Below are 21474 nucleotides of genomic sequence, written 5' to 3' on the forward strand. Positions count from 1 at the left end.
GAGAAAACTATCTTCTCCAAGATAGGAGGAAAGGAGATAAGTGGAGTTAAAGAGAACCTTTGAGCACAGAATTGGGAAACTGAAGATATTTGTGTTGTGCTGCCTCAATCTTTTAATTCAACTATAAGCTAAACCCATGAAACTTGAGTAGTTTCAGTTATCTGACTTTTTTCTTCTCTTTTGATACTGTGTTGGCTATTCTGGGTCTTTTGCCTCTCTTTATGTACTTAAGAATCAGTTTGCCAATGTATGCAAAATAACTGGCCGGGATTTTGATTGTGATTGGCTTGAATCTATAGATGGAGTTGGGAAGGACTGACATCTTGACAATGTTGAAGCTTCCTATCCATCATCATGAAATATTTCTCCATTTATTTGATTCTTTGATTTCTTTTATCAGAATTTAGTTTTCCTCATATAGTCTTTTTACATATTTTGTTATATTTTGTTCAAGTATTTCATTTTTAAGGAATGCCAGTGTAAATGGTATTGTGATTTTAATTTCAAATTCCAATTTTTCATTGCTGTTATATAGGAAAATGATTGCTTTTTTGCATATTAGCCTTATATCTTTCAACTTTGCTATAATCAATTATTGATAGTTTCAAGGATTTTTTTGTCAATTATTTTGAATCTTCTACATAGATGATCATCATCTGAACTTAGTTTTATTTCTTCCTTCCCAATCTGTATACCTTTTATCTCCTTTTCTTATTTCATTAGCTAGGACTTCCAGTATGATGTTGAAAGTAGTGGTGAGAGGGGATATCTTGGTCTTGTTCTTGATCGTAGTGGGAAAACTTCAAGTTTCTTATCATTAAGTACGATTTTAGCTGGAGGGTTTTTGTAGAAGTTTTTTTTTAAAAGTTGAAGAAGTCTCCTTCTATTTTTAGTTTGCTGATTTTTTTAAAAAAAAAGAATCAGGAATTGGTGTTAAATTTTGTGAAATGCTTTTCTGCAACTATTGATTTGAGCACTTTATTTTTCTTTAGCTTGTTGATGTGAAGTACATTAATTGATTTTTGAATGCTGAATCAACCTTTTATACCTGAGATTAATCCCATTTGGTTGTGGTATATAATTATTTGCATACATGTTGAATTCAATTTGCTAATACTTTTTGAGAATTTTTGCATTGGTGTTCATGAAAAAATATTGGTGTGTAGTTTTTTGTGACATCTTTATCTGCTTATGGTTTTAAGGTAATGCTGGCCTCATAGCATGAGTTAGGGAGTATTTCCTCTGCTTTTACATTTGAGAAGAGATTGAAGAGAATTGGTAAAATTTCTACTTTAAATATTTTGTGGAATTCACCAGTGAATCCATCTGGACCTGGTGCTTTCTGTTTTGGAAGGTCATTAATTATTTTAAAATCGATATAGGCCTATTCAGATTACCTATTTTTTCTCGTGTGAGTTTTAGCAGATTGTCTTTCAAGGAATTGGTCTATTTCATTTAGGTTATCAAATATGTCGACAGAGTTATTAATAGTATTCTTTTATTATCCTTTTAATGTTCAAGGCATCTGTAGTGATGTCCCCTTTTTCGTTTTATAGATATTAGCAATTTGTGCCACATCTTTTATTTTACTTTGTTAGCTAGGCTAGAGATATCTCTATTTTTGATGTTTTTGATGAACCAACTTTTTGTTTTATTGATTTTCTCTGTTGATTTCATGATTTCAATTTCATGATTTTTAAATTATGCTTACATTTGATTTAATTTGATCTTCTTTTGCTAGTTACCCAAGGCAGAAGCTTATATTATTAAGATCCTTTTGCATTCTTATGCATTCAATGATGTAAATTTCCCTCTAAGCACTGCTTTTTCTGCATCTCACGAATATTCATGAGTTGTATTTTCATGTTCATTTAGTTTGAAATATTTTAAAATTTCTCTTGATATTTCTCTTTTGACCCATGTGTTACTTAGAAGTGTGTTGTTTAATCACCATTTTTAAAAATTTTCTAGCTATCTTTCTGTTATTGATTTGTAGTTTAATTCCATTGTGGTCTGAGAGCATATATTGTATAATTTTAATTTTTATAAAATTTGTTAAGGTGTGATGTATGGCCCAGAATGTGGTCTATCTTGGTGAATGTTCCGTGTAAGCTTTGGAAGACTGTGTATTCTGCTCTTTTTGAATGAGGTAGTCTGTACACATCAATTATGTCTATTTGATTGATGGTGCTTTTAAATTCAACTATGTCCTTACTGATTTTCCACCTGCTGGATCTGTCCATTCTTTGTAGAGGGACACTGAAGTCTCCAACTCTAATAGTGAATATTCTATTTCTTGTTACAGTTTTATCAACTTCTGCTTCGTGTCTTTTGATACTTTGTTGCTAGATGCTAGAAACATACACATGAAGAATTGGTATGTCTTTTTGAGAGTGACCCATTTATCCTCATATAATGCCCCTCATTATTTCCTCGCCCTGATGTCTGTTCTCTCTGAAAGAAATATAGCCTCTCCAGGTCTCTTTTGGTTGGAGTTAAAATGACTTAACTTTCTTTATCCCCCTTACTTTTAGTTTATATGTGGTTTTAAATTTAAAGTGCGTTTCTTGTAGACAACAAATAGTTCAGAGTTGTTTTTCGATCCACTCTGACAATCTTTGTCTTTTAATTGGTATATTTGGACTATTGATATTTTAAGTGATTATTGATATAGTTAGATAAACATCTACTGTATTTATTACTGTTTTCTATCTGTTACACTACTTGTTCTTTGTTCATATTTTTATTGTCTACTCTTTTTCTTTCCATTGTGGTTTTAATTGAGCATTTTATATGTTTCCATTTTCTTTTCTTAGCATAGTAATTCTTCTTTAAAAAAAACATTTTTTAGTGGTTGCCCCTAGAGTTTGCAATATACATTTACAACTAATCTAAGTCCATTTTCAAATAATACTAAATAATTTCATGTGTAGTGCAAGTACCTTTTATTAATAAAACACTCCCAGTTCCACCTTCCAGTCTCTTGTATTATAGCTATAATTTAGTTCACCTACATATATGTGTATACCTAAGTATATACATTATCATATTTATGATTGAATATATTGATGAAATTATTTTGAAAAACCTGTTATCTGTTAAATCAATTAAGAGTAAGAAAAATAGAAGTTCTAATTTTATTATAAAATGAAATACCTTCATTTATTCATTCTCTAATACACTTTCTTTCTTTATGTAGATCCAAGTTTCTGACCTGTATAATTTTCCTTTTCTCTCTTCAGCTTCTTTGAACATTTCTTACCAGCCAGACCTACTGACAACAATTTTCCCCAATTTTTGTTTGTCTGATAGAGACTTTATTTCTTCTTGAGTTTTGAAGAATAATTCCACAGGGCACAGAACTCTATATTGGTGATTTTTTTCGTCTCAAACCCTTAAATATTTCATTCCACTGTCTTCTTGCTTGCATTCTTTCTGAGAAGTTAGATATAATTCTTATCTTTGCCTTTCTATAGGTAAGATGTTTTTTCCCCTTGCTTCTATCAAGATTTTTTCTTTACGAGCATGATATGCCTTTCTTTTTGAACATAATATGCCTTTCTTTTTGAACATGATATGCCTATGTGTCGGATTTTTTTGGCATTATTCTGCTTGGTTTTCTCTGAGTTTCTTGGATATGTGGCATGGTATCTGACATAAATTTGGAAAAATTCTCAGTCATTATTACTTTAAATATTTCTTCTGTTTTTTTTTTTTTCCTTTATTCGCCTTCTGGTATTCCCATTACACGTATGTTACACTTTTTGTAGTCATCCCGCTGTTTTGGATATTCTGTTTTTTTCAGTATTTTTTTCCTTTGCATTTCAGTGTTGGAAGTTTCTATTGACATATTCTCAAGCTCAGAGATTCTTTCCTCAGCTGTGTTCAGTCTACCAATGAGTCCATCAAAGGCATTTTACATTTTTATTACAGAATTTTTGACCTATAGAATTTCTTTTGATTCCATCTTTGAATCTCCATTTCTCTTCTGCTTTTCATCTATTCTTGCATCTTGCCTACTTTTTCCATGAAAACCTTTAGCTTTTTTTTTTTTTTTTGAGATGGAGTCTCACTGTTGCCCAGGCTGGAGTGCAGTGGTGTGATCTTGGCTCACTGCAACCTCTGCCTCCCAGGTTCAAGTGATTCTCTTGCCTCAGCCTCCCAAGCGGCTGGGATTACAGGTGCCTGCCACCATGCCTGGATAATTTTTGTATTTTTAGTAGAGATGGGGTTTCATCATGTTGTCCAGGCTGGTCTCAAACTCCTAACCTCAAGTGATCTGCCCACCTTAGCCTCCCAAAGTGCTGGGATTATAGGTGTGAGCCACCATGCCCTGCCTTTAGCGTATTAATCATAGTTGTTTTAAATTCCTGATCTGTTAGTTCCAACATCCCTGTCATATCTGACTGTGGTTCTGATGCTTGCTCTGTGTTTTCCAACGGTGTTTTTTTTGCCTTTTAGTAAACCTTGTAATTTTTTATTGAAAGGTGGACATGATGTGCTGGGTAAAAGGAACTGTAGTAAATAGGCCTTTAGTAATATAGTGAAAGGTGTAGCAGAGGGTGAGGGAAGTATTCTATAGTCCTATGATTAGGTTTTAGTCTTTTAGTGAGCCTGTGCCCCTGCAGCTTAGGAGCACTTGTGAAGTGTTTTTTCACCCCTTGTGGTGGGACATAGTGACTAGTGTGAGCAGGAGTTGAGTATTTCCCTTCCCCTAGGTCAGTTAGGCTCTGAAAAAACCCTGATAGGTTAGGCATGGTAAAATAGTCTCTTTTGAGGGCAGGCCTTATTATAAGAATAGAATGCTCTGGGGCCAGGTGCAGTGGCTCACACCTGTAATCCCAGCACTTTGGGAGGCTGAGGCAGCTGGATCACCTGAGGTCAGGAGTTCGAGACCAGCCTGGCCAACATGGTGAAACCCCATCTCTACTAAAAATACAAAAATCAGCCAGGTGTGGTGGCACACACCTGTAATCCCAGCTACTCAGGAGGTTGAGGCAGGAGAACTGCTTGAACCCAGTAAGTGGAGGTTGCAGTGACCCAAGATTGTGCCACTGCAGTCTAGCCTGGGTGGCAGAGCAAGACTCCGTCTCAAAAAAAAAAAAAGAATGCTCTGGCATATTTCAAAATAGTTACTTTTCCCTTTTTTTTTCTCTGATCTTCACTGTGAGAACCTGGTAAACATCCTACAGGCAAAATTCATGAAAGTATAGAAGTCCCCCAGTGACTTGGACCCACTTGGAATTTTCTTGCTCTCACATCATGCACACTGAATCTCCAGCAATTTTTCACTTATAGTTTAGGTTTTCCTACCTTAGTACTGGTTCTCTCAGAGGTTTCTGCTTATTGGTTTCTGTTCTGTAAGTTGTGATTCTCTGTACCTAGTTGCCTGTGTTCCATTTTGGGGGGCAGTGGTTTGCCCTGTGACCTCACTTCTCTCACAGATCTAAGAAAAGTTGTTGATTTTTCAGAGTGCTCTGCTTTTTAATTGTTGTTACAATGAAGCCAACCACTTACAGAATTTCTACAAACCAGATCAGAATCTGGAAGTCCTGTTTTTTTATTTTTTTTACCCCTTTGTTTAGAATGTTACCTATCTTAATACATTTTAAATAAGTGAATGCATAGCTTGTATCTACTTCTAGGTTATATGCTTCCTTAGAATAGGAATCGATTCTTATGTTATTCTGCTCACGCCTGTAATTCCAGCACTTTGGGAGGACAAGGCAGGCGGATCACTTGCAGTCAGGAGTTCAAGACCAGCCTGGTCAACATGGTAAAACCCTGTCCCTGCTAAAAATACAAAAATTAGCTGGGCATGGTGGTGGCCGTCTGTAATCCCCGCTACTAGGGAAGCTAAGGCATGAGAATCACTTGAACCTGGGAGGTGGAGATTGCAGTGAACTGAGATCACACCACTGCACTCCAGCCTGGGCGACAAGAGCAAAACTCCATCTCAAAAATAAATAAATAAATAAACAAACAATAAAAATAATAAAATAAAATAAAAATGTTATTCTGAGCAGTCTTTGAAGAATATAAATTCTACTGCCTTGCCTTTAGAACTTATAAGATCATCTTGCAAACTATCACAAGATGCTCCAAACATACTTCTTATGTGCTGAATTAAGAAGTCGACTCAAATTTAGTATACTAGTAATATTTTTGGATATCCCAAAACACTGCCAGCTCAGCTTTAGGCTGCTCTTCTTGCGGAAAAAAAAAAGCAGTTGAACTTTAGGACTCAAGTGGGCATCTCGTTTAATTTTTAATGGATTTCTATATTGTTGGTTATGGTGAAGAGGTGAAAAGAATAAATATTCTGTGCAGAAAAATTATTCAGTCTTCATGTGAAAGCACTTTTTCCATAGCAATTACTTTATGGAAAAGATGTGGTATTACTTTCTTTGCTCTTAACTGAGGCCTTTAATTTAAAGAACCTATACTATACAAGTTTTTATTATCAATGCATGAAAAATGTAGCAGCTATTTCACAACCTTTACTTTTAAAACCTATTTTTCTTTTTAATCTCGAATAGTTTTTTTGTTAAAATCTTTTGACTTTTTATCTAAATTGTAATAGCCAGAGCACCTTCCCACAACTAGAATATCTCATCCTTTTTGTCTTTTCTTTTTCCTCTCAAAATGCCTACTGGGAACTTAATTTGGAGTCAGATTCTTCATGATAAATCTGGACTTAATCAAAATTCCTCAGATGGTATATTGTATATATCACAGTACTGGACAGTCCTCTGATTAAATAGATATTTGATAGTACTTCAAGGTCTATACTTTTGGATGAACTTAACTGCTTTCTCCATTTGTAGTCTCTTCAAAATACAGAAATGCCAGAAATAATTTATAAGAATATCAAGGATTCAAATCATATCAGCACAAACACCTAAATACTTGTTTGCTTTGTTAAACACATAACCCATTTTCTATCTTGATAAAAATTGGTGTAAAGTAGGTGAATCATTCAGTGGGTATAAGCAGCATATTCTCAATACTATGTTTCATTAATAATTAATAGAGATATATGAACACATAAAAGATTCAATTATAATCACCTTGTGGATCTAAATTTCAGTTGACTTGTCATCTTGATTTCTGGAGACCACAAGGTAATGAAAAATAATTACAAGAGTCTTCCATCTGTTGAAGTATTAAAATGGCGAGTAAGACACCCTGAAAGGAATGTTCTATTCATGGTACAATGCAATTACAGCTAGCACCAAATTCAACACTGTTTAACTTTCAACATATTATTTTGATTTATCTTGATCCAACATTCTCGGGGAGGAGGTACATTGAAGTTATTAGAAAACACTGACTTAGATTTAGGGTATGTCTTAAAAGCTTATTTGCGGGAAGTACTCTAGCCTTATTCAACAGATCACTGAGAAGCCTGGAAAAACAAATCCCGGAAACTAATTATTATGTGCCAATTATATAAACAAGAAGACTTTGTTGGGTACAAACCAGTGATTCCTTGCCTTTGAAAAATGTATCAGATATCATCCATTACCAGCAGTTCAATGATATAAGGAAACCAGAGTAATAGCTAAAACCTTTAAAGCTAAACCAAAGATTTGCAAATTGCCTCTTCATCCAGTCTTTCCCAACCTAAAAACTGAGTTCTCTAAAAATTTTAGTATTTGTTTCTGAAGAAAAGGGAACATGGACATTTGTCTAGTCCTCATTAGAAACCTGACTAATGATAACAAGGATTTAGACCTCAAGCACTTCTTACCAAAATTCTTGATATGACCTTATAGCAAATTACTTTCACCTATTGAACTTGCCTTTCTTTTATTCCCCTATACCTCACCTGCACTGGGCATATTCAGGTTCTTATACAACATTTTACTATTGTGTTAGAAAAATCATGACACATGATGAATGTGTTTGTGCAACATGGGCTGATTCATAAATGAAAATGTGGATTGAAATTCCACAATATTTTAAAATTAGGAGTTTAGCAATTGAACAAAATTGATTAAATCCATTATTTGTTAGATCAGCTAAATTACATAAGTTCATTCATCTGCTCATAAATCCATCCATTCTTCCATCTGGCTGTCCCTTAGTCAATTCAAATAAATATTTGTGGGGCACTTTGGGTAAGCCAGGTGCTAATAATTCAATGCAAAACAAGATAGACTCCCCTGTCCTTGTTGAACTTATATTTTTGGTACAAACAAAAGCAATAATCAAGAAAAAATTTAAAAAGTACTGATTGTGATTAATACTATGAAGAAATTCAACAGGGTATTGTACTTAACATTTGATTGATCTGGTTTTCTCAGTTGTCTGAGAACAAACATTTGTGAAAATCTCATTGTAGAGTTCTTATGATGGATAGGGGGTCAACTGTGTCATTATTGCTTATCAGCTTATCCCAAAGACCTAGTTTATTACCAGATTGCAAATAGTGTTCAATAAATTATTCTTATTAAGGGTTGTTGTGTACTCTAAAACATTTATTGTGGTCCCTTCATTGGTTCTGGTTTACAAACTTACTTGTCTATGATGACATAGTATAGAAATTGAGAGTGAATATTTAGAAGTTCATTTTTATTATATATTTTTAAAGTATGGATATGTAGTGAATTAGAAATTTAAAAAGAAGACAAAACTGTCCTTCACTACAGATTGAAAAGCATTTACTAAAAGACTATTTGCTCAGTTATAGTATATAAAGGCCAAACGACTTTAAAAAAAAAAAGAAATTATGTAAGGAGAAGGAAACAACCATTTATTCAGTGCCACTAACTGTCAGCCAGTTTTTTCAGTGGTCAGTTAATGACTGCAGTAGTGTTCTACCTTGCTCAAAGCACCCTCCTCATGTTCTGGCATCTAAGCTGACATGAGAACACAGAGTTGGGGCTGTCTGTGGGCCACCTCTAGCACTTGATCTCCTCATGCAGTGCATGGTGCTCTCACGTCTATGCTATGTTCTTATGGTTTTTAGGTAACAAGAATAATTTTCTTTCTTTTCCTTAATATACATTTTGCTTCCTGACATTCACTTCTCGCCAATCTGGGTGAATGTCAGAATGTGATTTGACAAGTGTCCAAAGTACTCATTCACTGAGTAGTGGTAAGGCCTTCGCCCAACTTGCCTTCTCTGGGAATATACTGCTGCCTGAACATATCATTGTTTATTGCCAGGCTTGAACTTGACCAAATTAATTTATTAGGGTCAACATCTAAATATTAGAACTATTTCAGATTAATTTTTAAGTTGTATACACTTTGGGTACTAGATCAAATTGCAGGTCTCTGCTTCTGGCTTGAGCCTATGTTTAGAGATGATGTGCATGAAGACACTCTTTGCTTTTCCTTTATGCAAAATGGCCATTTTCAATCTTTTTGTCATTAGTAAAGGTCAGTGATAAAGGAAGTCTGCATCAGGGGTCCAATTCCTTATGGCCAGTTTTTCTATTCTGTTCCAAGGTTGTTTGTCTCCATATATCAACACTGGTCAGGATTGAAAGTGTGCAACAAGGTTTGAATGAATAAGTGAAAATCTTCCACTGGTGACAGGATAAAATATTCCAGTGGTTTTTATTGAAGTACAATACTGAATCACATTTATGGCATGGTATCTATATGTCACAGAAGTGATCCCATCACTTTTACCTTATAGGTGGGCCTCTTGGGAAGAACTGGATCAGGGAAGAGTACTTTGTTATCAGCTCTTTTGAGACTACTGAACACCGAAGGAGAAATCCAGATCGATGGTGTGTCTTGGGATTCAATAACTTTGCAACAGTGGAGGAAAGCCTTTGGAGTGATACCGCAGGTGAGCAAAAGGACTTAGCCAGAAAAAAAGGCAACTAAATTGTTTTTTACTGCTATTTGATACTTGTACTCAAGAAATTCACATTACTGTGCAAAATATATTTGTTATGCATTGCTGTCTTTTTTCTCCAATGCAGTTTTCTCATAGGCAGAAAAGATGTCTCTAAAAGTTTGGAATCCTCAAATTCTGGTTATTGAAATGTTCATAGCTTTGATAGTGTTTTTCAGAAGACCAAATTTACAGTGGGAGCCTTGGGCTTTTGTTTTTTAACAGCTCTTTTTTGTTCCTGCTTCAGTGGCCTGACCTCTAAGTTAGCAATTGCCAGGTTGAGAAATGCTTTGCAAGACATAAAAGATGCTCCTGAAATAACAAACACTTGGAATCATGAGATAGTGGAATTGAAAATAGAAAGTGTAATGATTGTTTTTTGTTCTTTGGATGGATGAACCATGTCAGATTAGTCTGTAGTCATTTTTTTTTTAATGTCACTCTGATTTGGGTCACAAAGGATCTCTAGCCTTATTGCCTTAGTATCATTCTACAAATTAGAATGTGTTACTGTGTAAGAGTACTTCTTGTATATGAGAGAAATAGCAACAGTTCCAGTTTAAAGTGATATAAATGGAAACCAAGAAATGTCTTTACTGGGACCAAATCTGGACAGCATTTACTGTATTTTTGCTGGTATTTTCTCTAGTCTTTCTGGGTATATTCACATTTAATGATCACTTTTCTCCCTTTGTACTAATGGGCACTGAATCCATTCCACTACCATAGTTCTTTCTAATACTACTCTACTTTTTACACAAAATTAAAATGCCAGGAGCATCTCCAGGTAGACTGACTATAAATCTAGACTGAAAAGAAAGCTTGTATTTCTTAACAGATTACCTTGTGGAACATTTGCTCCTTTCAACTAAAGAGGCATTAAATATTGTAACTGCTCAACTGGTGCTTTTAGTTTATTTGTCTAGACTTTGTCATGTTGCCAGAAGGTTTATCCTGGTTGGAGTTTTGAAAACAGTATTGTTTCTTCAGAAAGAAAAAAGGGATTGTCAGATGATCTAAAAATAAAGAAATACTGGAAATACAAGTATCCCAAGGTGATAGCATTAGGCAAAATAAAAATGTTGAAAGGCGAAAAAGAACTGGTTGATAGAGAAGTGTTGTTATTCAGTAGAACTTAAGTCTTCTGGTCCCATTTTTAATGAAAAGTAGTGAACTTTTTGGTTTTTGTTGTTCTTGTTCACACAAATCTGCCCATTAGAATAAGCCAAGCTCTAAAAATTAATTTCAATTTCACTGGGAATCCTTTAGTTTATCTACTATGTAGTAGAGAGGTTTTGTTTTATTGCATGTTTGACTTAGGAACGTACATATGCAAGACATGGAGGAAAACCTAGTGGGCCAGAGTTTTGAAAATTCTTTATCTTGCCTTTCTGCCAAAGTGAGTCTCCCAAGTTTGTCTTTTTTTTTTTTTTTCATTTCTACTCTTCTATGGTTTCTAGCATTATATAAACCAAACAAAAAAAATACGTTCAGAGATTCCTTCAGAAATGCTGGATGATCTTGATATAGATGCTTCTCATATATGTGTTTATGATGCTGGTTCTAGGGCTGTCTCTCAGTATCACAAAGATGTCTGTAAACAGAATATGCTATTTCTTCTTTGTGACAAATTTTGAACATTATGTGAATGTCCAAGAAAGAGCAAAAGAGGGCAAACTTCTCCTATATTTTTGATGTCGAAACCAAGAGATGCTTTTATTTTCCTAACTTTTCTTTAAAAGTTCAAATTAAGTAATTTTATCCTGTCCTAAAGTTTAAACTTTAAAAAGAAAAAAAAAGAAGGAAGAAGGAATTAAAAATCCAAAGAAAATTATGTTTGTTTGCTTTTCCATTTTTTTCTTCCTTCCAACTCCGGGACTTTGCAAGGGCATAGTTCTGAAGATCTCTGACACTGAGACATTAGAGATCTCTGTATCAATGGGTCATTTGTTTTCAGACATATGAAACAGAAACTTTGAACAAGAAATTTCCCCTCTTTTTCTCATAGTGATCCTGAGACAAGAGCTGTGGAATCACAACATGTCATTAGTTTTGGCAGGTCCTTGCAGGTGTTTTGTTTTGTTTTATTAATGTTCTTCCCTCCTGTAGCTAGACAGCAGTCTTGGAGAATGTGCCAGCTTGGAAGACTATTGTGTAAATTTCAAGGTGGAGCCTCCTTTAATTTGTTCTGTGTTACCTGTGAGCTGTGAGGTCATGAAGAGGAGACAATGAGGCTAATCATAAGAGCCCCATTGGTTTAGGCAATTAGAACAACAAGATCTAAAATGGTTTATTAGCCTTGAATTGTGTTAAGCACTTAATTCATAAAAAACAGAAAAAACATTTTTAAGTATATTTCTAAAGCTTCAGTTACAAGTTTGAAAGGTGACAAACTATTCTGAGGAAACGATTAGGCCTATTCTTGCAACGAGTCTTTATGATCTGAAAAGAATCTATGTCCACACATAACTCCCACCTCAAAGTTGGGGCATCTTTTGCTCTGGGAGATATCAAATGCGATCAAAACATGTGTTTGTAGATTTGAATGATGATTCAGCAGTGTAGCAGTTCTCACTCATTTTATAATAATTAACAACTTAATAATTAACTATTAAACTCCTACACGCTTAACATTATAAGTATGATAGCTTCTGTGGTTACGTAAAAAGTGTACATAGCACTTGTCCTTGATCTGTCACAGTGAGGTCCCAATCCAACCTATGAGCTTCAAATGAAAAGTTCAAAATTACACTCATTGTCATAAGTCAGAGATCAAAGGAAGAAAGGATTTAACCAAAATGATAAATTAAATATAGGTGATTAAATATAGTCATGGGTCAAGGCATGGGCTAGTTAGGGAGTGTGATGTGGGTAATTATGAAAGGCCAGCTCCCAAGCCCTGTTGTTGCTACTTCCCCACATCAGTGATCCTTCCTTTTTTTCTACTCCTACTGCAGTGCCTTCCTCATCTTTTCCCTTGCATCCCTCCGTTATATGAGTCACACAAATTAGACTTTTCAAAGCAACATTAACATTGTGTGAATTTGGGGTTTTTGACTAATCCCAACATTCCACCCCCACATTCCAGTCCCACATGGGATTTAGAGCCTTGTTTATAAACCTGACACTTCTAATATATCTTATATTAGAGTAATCCTTGTATTTGTTTAATTTCCACTTAGCATTGTAAATACTTGCAGGTATCCTAGTTAAGAAAGCAAGGTTTAAACACAAAATCATCACCGATTAAAGCAGGGTAGATAAAGAATGTAATAGAAATGCTCGATAAAACATAGATTTTTTTCTTACTAATTTTTCTGTCCCTTATAGAGTGCATAACACAATAACTTGCTTGATAAGAATTCAATATACGTTGTTTTGTGCTGAATCACTAAATGCTTGATTTCTTTAAGAAGAGATTGTGGTTCATCACTATCTGGAGTTTAGTCTGTGTAATCTTAGGCAAGTTATTTGATTTCTCTGTGCCTCTGTTTTCTTGTCTGTAAAATGAGTATAATGGTAGTAACTAATTCATTGTGTTTTTGTGAGGATTAAATGAGTTAATAACTAGTACTCCTCCCTGGCACATAGTAAGTACAATATGCTGTGCTGTGGTGGTGATTATTTTTTATAGTTCCTCGAGCAAAAGAAATAATGTCCCCATCTTAGTATTATATTGGAGGTATATACCATAGTAGTGAACAAAAGAATATAGTTTCACAAGGAAAGTGATAATTAAGGTGGTTCATAAAGGGTCATAAAGCTTGTAGATTTTAGAAATGTGGGGGAATGAGGATGTGGAGAGGGTATTCCAGGATGCCAGGCAGGGAGATTATGGATAAGTACTAAGATGGGAACTAGAAAAAGTTGAGGGGCAAAAGGTCAGAGGAGGCCACAAGTTAGGGAGTATTAGGAAAAAGAAGTTAATACTTGACAAGTGCCAACATGGCTTCAGGAGGAATGGGTTGGGTCTTTTTGAGTGAGGAAGAGGCTGGTGAAAGGGTGGTGGAGGACCCTGCTGCTGCTGGTGGCATGGGGTGTTGGTGGCAGGAGAGGCAGGGACATGAGCTAGGAAACTCTCCAACTATGAAGTGATGAGTCTGGACTAAAATAAGGACAGTAGGGGTGGAGTACTGAACTTAAGGGAGGAGAGAAAAATAATTGGTATGGAAGTAGGTACAATGCAATTTTATTATTTCTGAGCCTAAAAATGTGAAATTTTTGATTATTTGGTCAGACCAGGAAAGTATTTTCTTTTATGCTATCTCTGAAAATGTATATACTAAAAAGTTGTAGTATAAAAAGGTTGTAAAGCATTAAGTAATTTTAGAGGAAACAATATTTGGATATTTTACATGCAATTATTTATATGCAAATATATGTAAATATTACAAAATTATTCTGTATTAGTTACAAACCTTAAATATTTTTGACTGAGGAATATTTTATTCATCTATTTATGGCTACTTTGTTCTAACTAATAGATATTCTTGAAAACAAAGCAACACTTTTTTGCAGACAGAGTCTTGCACTGTCACCTAGGCTTGAGTGTGTTACCTTGAACTCCAGGGCTCCAGTGATCCTCCCACCTCAGTCTCTTGTGTAGGTGGATTACAGGCCCGCACTACCATGCCCAGCTGTATTAGTCCATCCTTTCATTGCTATAAAGAAATACCGGAAACTGGGTAATTTATAAAGAAAATAAATGTAACTGGCTCACGGTTCTTCAGGCTATACAGGAAGCATAGCAGCATCTGCTTCTGAGGAGGCCTCAGGAAGTTTTCAATCATGGCGGAAGGCAAATAGGGAGCAGGCATGTTACATGACGAATCAGGAGCAAGACAAAGTGAGGGAGGAGGTGCCACACACTTTGAAATGAGCAAATCTCATGAGAACTCAATCACTATCATGAGAACAGCGCCAAGAGGATGGTGCTATACCGTTCATGAGAAATCCACCCCCATGATCCAGTCACCTCCCACCAGGCCCTGCCTCCAACATTGGGAGTTACAATTCAATATGACATGTGGGCGGAGACACAGATCCAAACCATACCACCAGCTAATTAAAAAAAAAAAAATTTTTTTTTTTTTAAGACATGGTCTTACTATGTTCTACTGGCTGGTCTTAAACTCCTGGCCTCAAGTGATCCTCCCACCTTGGCCTCCCAAAGCACTGGGAATTCAGACATGAGTAACAGTGCCTGGCCAATACTTGTTTTTAAACATTCTCTACCATAAACTTAGGATCTTGATTTGTTCACACTGAACAGATTTCTATTATACAGATTGAATTTATAAGAAAATGTTGCAGACATTGTCAAAAAGGGAGATCCAAACCACTGTGATATTTATAAGCATTTGGGCCACATTTTGATAGAACTATACATGGAGTGTGTGTGTGTGTGTGTGTGTGTGTGTGTGTATACACACACACATTATTTATATATATGTATATATATGTATTTATATATGTATATATACACATTATTTACCTACCTACTGTGTGTGTGTATATATACACTCACACACACACACACACACACACACGTATATATATTTCCCTTCTGAGCCAAAGCCAAACAGCACTGTATGCTTAAAGAAAAACAGTCACACTTCCCACTTATGTAGTTTATATTACATCCAGTCACCACACCAGCCAAACTGCTTTATTGTTTTTTGTTTGACATCCAATGCTAAAGCATAATGCCTGTTGCAGTGAAATATACATGAGCAACCCTGAGAACTCCATATAGCCTCACCTGTTGCCACTGAGTTGAGTTGAGGAGTCAAGCTGTAGCAAAAAGGTTTGTCACAGGGTGAGTAATGGTGCCCTTATTTTTCTCTGGGTCTCAAGAAGTGCTCTTTATGACATATATGGCGTTAAATAAATGTCAGATATTTGCACATCCTAACTTTCCTGTTGGTGAAGTTTCTTAAAAGAGAGATAAAGGGCCATTGTGTGATTGATAGTTTCAGGTATATTTTTTGCTGCACAGTCAGTCCAAGTGTACCACGTTGGGCAAACCACTTAACTTCTCAGGGCCTTGACTGTTTCATTTGTAAACCAGAGAAAAGGACTTGGGTGACCTCCAAAGACCTTTCAAATTTAGAGATGAGTTTGTGGAAAGTTCAAACAGTTTAGAAAATAGAACTAAGACACCCACCGGCACCCCTGGAAGCAAGAGAGTGCCAGGTACTATTTGTAATACAGGAATGAAATGCCTAATTGTATGAAATCGAATTCTAACTGAGCCAGTTCTTTCAGTTAAATTTTTTTTTCAATTAGAGTGCTTACTTCAGTACCTAACACTAGACAGTAAAGTGCAGACAAAAGACCTACAGAATTTCTGAATGGTATCAAATTCACCACACTTAAAACTTTGGGATGTCTAATTTCAACCAACAGATTTCTTTCTTCATAATGTTTAATATATATGTATCTATTTTAGCTAAACTTAATATATATCAATATACTTTGGTAGATATTTTATATAAACTATTATAGCATTATGAGTAAAAGACCTACCATTTCCCAAGCAATTATAAAGAACGATCAAAATTTTAATGGGTTGTTAGCACTATTTCTTTAAAGATTGTGATACTAATAAATATTTGGCCACATTTTAATAGAATTATACATGGCGTGTGTGTGTGTGTATATATGTGTGTGTGTATATATATATTATATGGCAGTAGAGATATATATATCTACACACATCTAGATAGATATATACGTGTATATCTATATATACACACATATATCTGTGCGTGTATATACATATGTGTATATATACATACATACATATATCTGTACATATATATATAGTGTGTGTGTATGTGTATATATATATATATTTTTTTTTTTTTTCTGAGCCAAAACAAAATACTAGGTTGTAATAGCTATTCTTTCAGAAGGAAGAAAAACAACATGTGCTGAACTCTGAGTTTGATGTTTTTGTATTTTACTTCCTATTTTCGTATCAGTCCATTTATTTATTCGGGCAGAATTTATTGAGCATATATTATGAACACAGCTTTTGCTAAGGACAGGGTACGTAGCAGTTATGGTCTAGTAGGAGAGATGGATGTTAAAAACAAAATGCTCACAAATGCACATATAATCTTAATACTCACTGTAAGCTATGAAAGCAGAGTGTGAGTATTATGAGACCATATGTTGGGAGATCTACCCCTGAGGAAGTGATATTTAATTTGAAACCTAAAGAATGCAGTTGGCCATGGGAAGAAGGTAGGGAATGAGATTACCAGGCAAGAGGAATCCAATGTATGAAGAAGTTGAGGGAGTGAAAGAAAGCCAGTGTGGTGGCAGGAAGAAAGGGAAGAGAATGGAGAAGGGCACTAAATGAGCCAGAGAAGTAGGAGGGGCTAAACCATGTAGGGTCGTGTAGGCCATCTTAAAGGACTGAGTGTAGTGGAAAACCTTTGAAGGTTTGTTAACAGGTCAATGAAATGTTCTAATTTCTGTTGTAGTGAATTGCTTTGATTGCTGAATGAGAATGGATGGGTAGAGATGCAAGAGTGAAAGGGAAGAAATCAATTAGGAGGCTCTTGCCCTGCTCCAGATAGGACTGATAATTAATTTTATTTGGGAAGATCAGGGAGAAAGATAAGTCATGAATGACTCCCAAGTTTCTGGATTGAGGAAATGAAGGTACCATACACTGAGATGGGAAAGCCTAGGGGTAGAGTAGCTTTGAGAAGAAAGGTAGGATTTCCCCATTTCATAAAACATGGAAGATCAAAGAGGCTGGGTTCCTGTTTGTAGACATACCTTCCAGGCTAGAACTGCATTACTACAACATCTTTGCAAGCCACATTGCCTTTCATAACTCTGTGTCGGTGTTGATGCCGTAACATCTTTGGCCTTCCCCCCACCATCCTCCCGCAGTCCTCCATGATAATGCCATTATTCCGTTTCAATTTGTGTGCTTCCATTGGATGTGTAAGTCTCCTTGAAAGTTATAATGAGGCTGTAGGCCATATGAAACCCTTCAACTCAGGTCCTGCATAGGAAGAGGAAACTAATCTCTCCAGGAACTGAGACTGTGGCTAGAGGGATGGATAATTGTTTAAATAAAGAACATGCTGCTGAGTACTGATGGGCTCTTTATGTACCCATCAGACTGCCGCTGCCCAACCTTTAATCTTTCCTGAGCTTTAAATAGGAAGAAAAAAATGGTCCACAAAGAATTTGAGCCATTTTGCTGTGGTGATGAGGAGCACAGGTTTAGAGACACACTCCTGTGTTTGAATGCCAGCTCCTACTATCTCCTAGCTAAGTGACCTTGGACAAGTCACTTACCTTCTCTAACCTGCTGTTTCTTCATGTACGTAGTAGGATTTACCTCATGAGGTTGACATGAAGATTGAAAGAGATAATATATAGAATAAGCCTGTCCCAGGACATGGTTCATGATAAGTCTGCCATAAATGTGAGCTATGTGTCCCATCTTTTTGGAGGAGATAACTTTTCCGTAGCAGGTAATACATTGTTTGATACTTGGTTAACCCTTACAATTATCATTTCCTGTTCTTCTCAATAATGCTAGAAACCTTTTATTTAAAGAACCACAATATAAAATGAAAAATATATAAAAAACAGCAAATGGAAAAATTCTATTGGCAATGTTTTTTAACTTTATATACTAAATAAATCCAGTTGCTTAAATAATGAACCGACTCAAGTTCTCAGCACTGCTTCTCGTTTAATTCTCTTTAGTTTTTCAGAATTCTCCAATAATGACCTTTGTCTACTCTCTTCAGTTTATTCAGAAATTACTTTTATTTACAAAGAAGTTCGGAGGTGGATACACAAACATATCCCTCACATATCTTATGATCCTATGAGTCATATGCTCATCTCTTATATTCCCTCTGTAAAGCAATGTAGGTACCTTTCAGGAAGGTGATTTTGATGTAGGTTGAGAAATATCAGCATGGAGGTCCTAGCTGACCTCTCTAGAGAGTTTCTGAGACATTTGACAACAACTTTTTCTTTAAGTCATAAGTTATGCCCCGGGGTATGAAATTTCCAACATGACCCTCAGTAAACTTGGCTGCCTTGCTGAGGATACTCTCCATCTGCCTGAGAGACACAGACACGATTAATTGGGGATTGACTTGACTTGTGTGGTTCCTTGTGGACCAGATGGCCATTAAATATTCTCATTTCAAGGCAATTGGTAAAAACTACACTTCAAGAAATTTCATTCTTAATTCCCTTTAGTGGATGTTATTAACCAAAGGCAAAAGAAAAAAGGGAAAAAAAATTATTCTAAATGTTAATATCAAAAATATTATTTTTAATTCACCCCAGGCACAGAGAACTAAATATTATTATTGCTATTGCACCGGCATTCCCCAATGAGACAGTGATTTTCTTTTAAGACATTTTAAAATAATATAGACAGAATTAAGTAGATGGTGATCTGGTAAGTAGATGTTTCAGGGTGATAGCTGTGCAATGCTCCATGCAGGGAATTAGATCGTCATTTTGTTCCTTACCAGGAACATGCATTCAGTTAAACAATTATTTGACTTCTGCTCTTCCACTGATTTCTAAGTTGAGGCTCTCTCTTGTGCCTGTCTGATCAGATAAGTAGAGTTGTGCCTTGGTTTATAGATGAGATAAACATGTGTATTTGAATAAGCATAGGTTAAAGAAATTTCAAAATCCCTTAGGAAGCTAGGCTTATCAGAGAAATCCAAGGAATACATTAACAAACTAGGAATTTGTTCTAGCAGGTTAATTATAACTCATAAACTTACTGGGTTTTTTTTTTTTACTTTTTAATTTTATATTACATTTGCTTATAATGAGGAATATTGCTAGGAATAAAATTTTTTAATATTCTACAACTTACAATTTTCTCAATTTCTTTATTCTAAAGACATTGGGATTAGAAAACTGTTCACAAGGGACTCCAAATATTGCTGTAGTATTTGTTTCTTAAAAGAATGATACAAAGCAGACATGATAAAATATTAAAATTTGAGAGAACTTGATGGTAAGTACATGGGTGTTTCTTATTTTAAAATAATTTTTCTACTTGAAATATTTTACAATACAATAAGGGAAAAATAAAAAGATATTTAGGCTATTCATACTTTTTTCTTCTTTTCTTTTTTGCTATAGAAAGTATTTATCTTTTCTGGAACATTTAGAAAAAACTTGGATCCCTATGAACAGTGGAGTGATCAAGAAATATGGAAAGTTGCAGATGAGGTAAGGCTGCTAACTGAAATGATTATGAAAGTGGTAACTCATACCAACACAAATGGGCTCTTGATATAGCTGACATCATTCTACACACTTTGTGTGCATGTATGTGTGTGCACAACTTTAAAATGGAGTACCCTAACATACCTGGAGCAACAGGTACTTTTGACTGGACCTACCCCTAACTGAAATGATTTTGAAAGAGGTAACTCATACCAACACAAATGGTTGATATGGCTAAGATCATTCTACACACTTTGTGTGTGTGTATTTCTGTGCACAACTTTAAAATGGAGTACCCTAAAATACCTGGCGCAACAGGTACTTTTGACTGAACCTACTTCTCTCCTCAGTGGTAAGGCTCCAACCATCAGGCCCTATCTTGGTCCATTTAGGCTTCTAAAATAAAATACCAAAGACTGAGCTGCTTATAAGCAATCTTTGGAGGCTGAGAAGTCAAAGATCAAGGTGCCAGCAGGTTTGTTGTCTGGTGAGAGCATACTTCCTGGTTCGTTCATGGTGCTTTCTTGCTGTGTCCTCACATAATGGAAGGGGCAAGACCTTTCTGGGGTCTCTTTTAAAGTGGCACTAATCCCATCATGAGGGCTTTGTTCTCATGACCTAATCACCCCCCACATGTCCTACATTCTAATACTATCACCTTGGGGGTTAGGATTTTAACATATGAATTTGAGGGGGTGGGGGGACACAAATATTTAGACCATAGCATTTCACTCCTGACCTCCAAAGTTTATGTCTTCTTCACGTGCAAAATACATTCATTCCATCCCAATAGCCCCCAAAGTCTTAACTTGTTCCAGCATCAACTTACAAGGCTAAAGTCCAAGGTTTCATCTAATTATCAGCTAAATCAGCACAAACAGCTAAATCAGGTAGAGTGGGACTTAAGGTGTGATTCCTCTTTAGGTAGATTGCTCTCCAACTATGAAACTGTGAAATCAAACCTATTATGTGCTTTCAAAACAAAATGGTGAAACAGGCACAGGCTGGACAGTCCCATTTCAAAAAAGAGAAATAGAAAAGAAAAAAGGAGTGACAGGTCTCTACAAGTCTAAAACTTTAAGGTTTGAGAATAATTTGCTTTGCTTTGCCTCCAGGCTCACTGGGGTGGTGTCTCACCTCTGGACACACTGGGGTGGAGGCTCTATCCTCATGGATTTGAGTGTCTCATTCTTTGTGGCAGGTCTGTGCTCCAATCCCACACCTATGGCTCCCTGAGTGTGCAATTGCATGCCTGGTAGTTCTACTGGTCTGGGATTGCATAGGTGGCCCTGCCTTCATAGCTCCACTGGGCATTGCCCTAATGTGGGCTCTCTGTGGTGACCTCACCCCTGGGCCTCTACCTGGGCCCTGTG

The 21474-nt window shown here is 35.8% G+C and overlaps 1 protein-coding gene across 1 annotated transcript in view; it reads left to right on the forward strand.

The window, feature by feature from the left end:
• CFTR (CF transmembrane conductance regulator) overlaps window positions 1–21474 on the forward strand; it is a 185195-nt gene that overhangs the window by 149387 nt on the left and 14334 nt on the right. Inside the window, exons 23-24 of the mRNA XM_003261240.2 lie at window positions 9653–9808; window positions 20015–20104. Of these exons, the coding sequence (XP_003261288.2) occupies window positions 9653–9808; window positions 20015–20104 (246 nt within the window). The remainder of the gene's footprint in view (window positions 1–9652; window positions 9809–20014; window positions 20105–21474) is intronic.

This window comes from Nomascus leucogenys, chromosome 13 (genome assembly GCF_006542625.1).
Source record: "Nomascus leucogenys isolate Asia chromosome 13, Asia_NLE_v1, whole genome shotgun sequence".
Classification (NCBI taxonomy): domain Eukaryota; kingdom Metazoa; phylum Chordata; class Mammalia; order Primates; family Hylobatidae; genus Nomascus; species Nomascus leucogenys.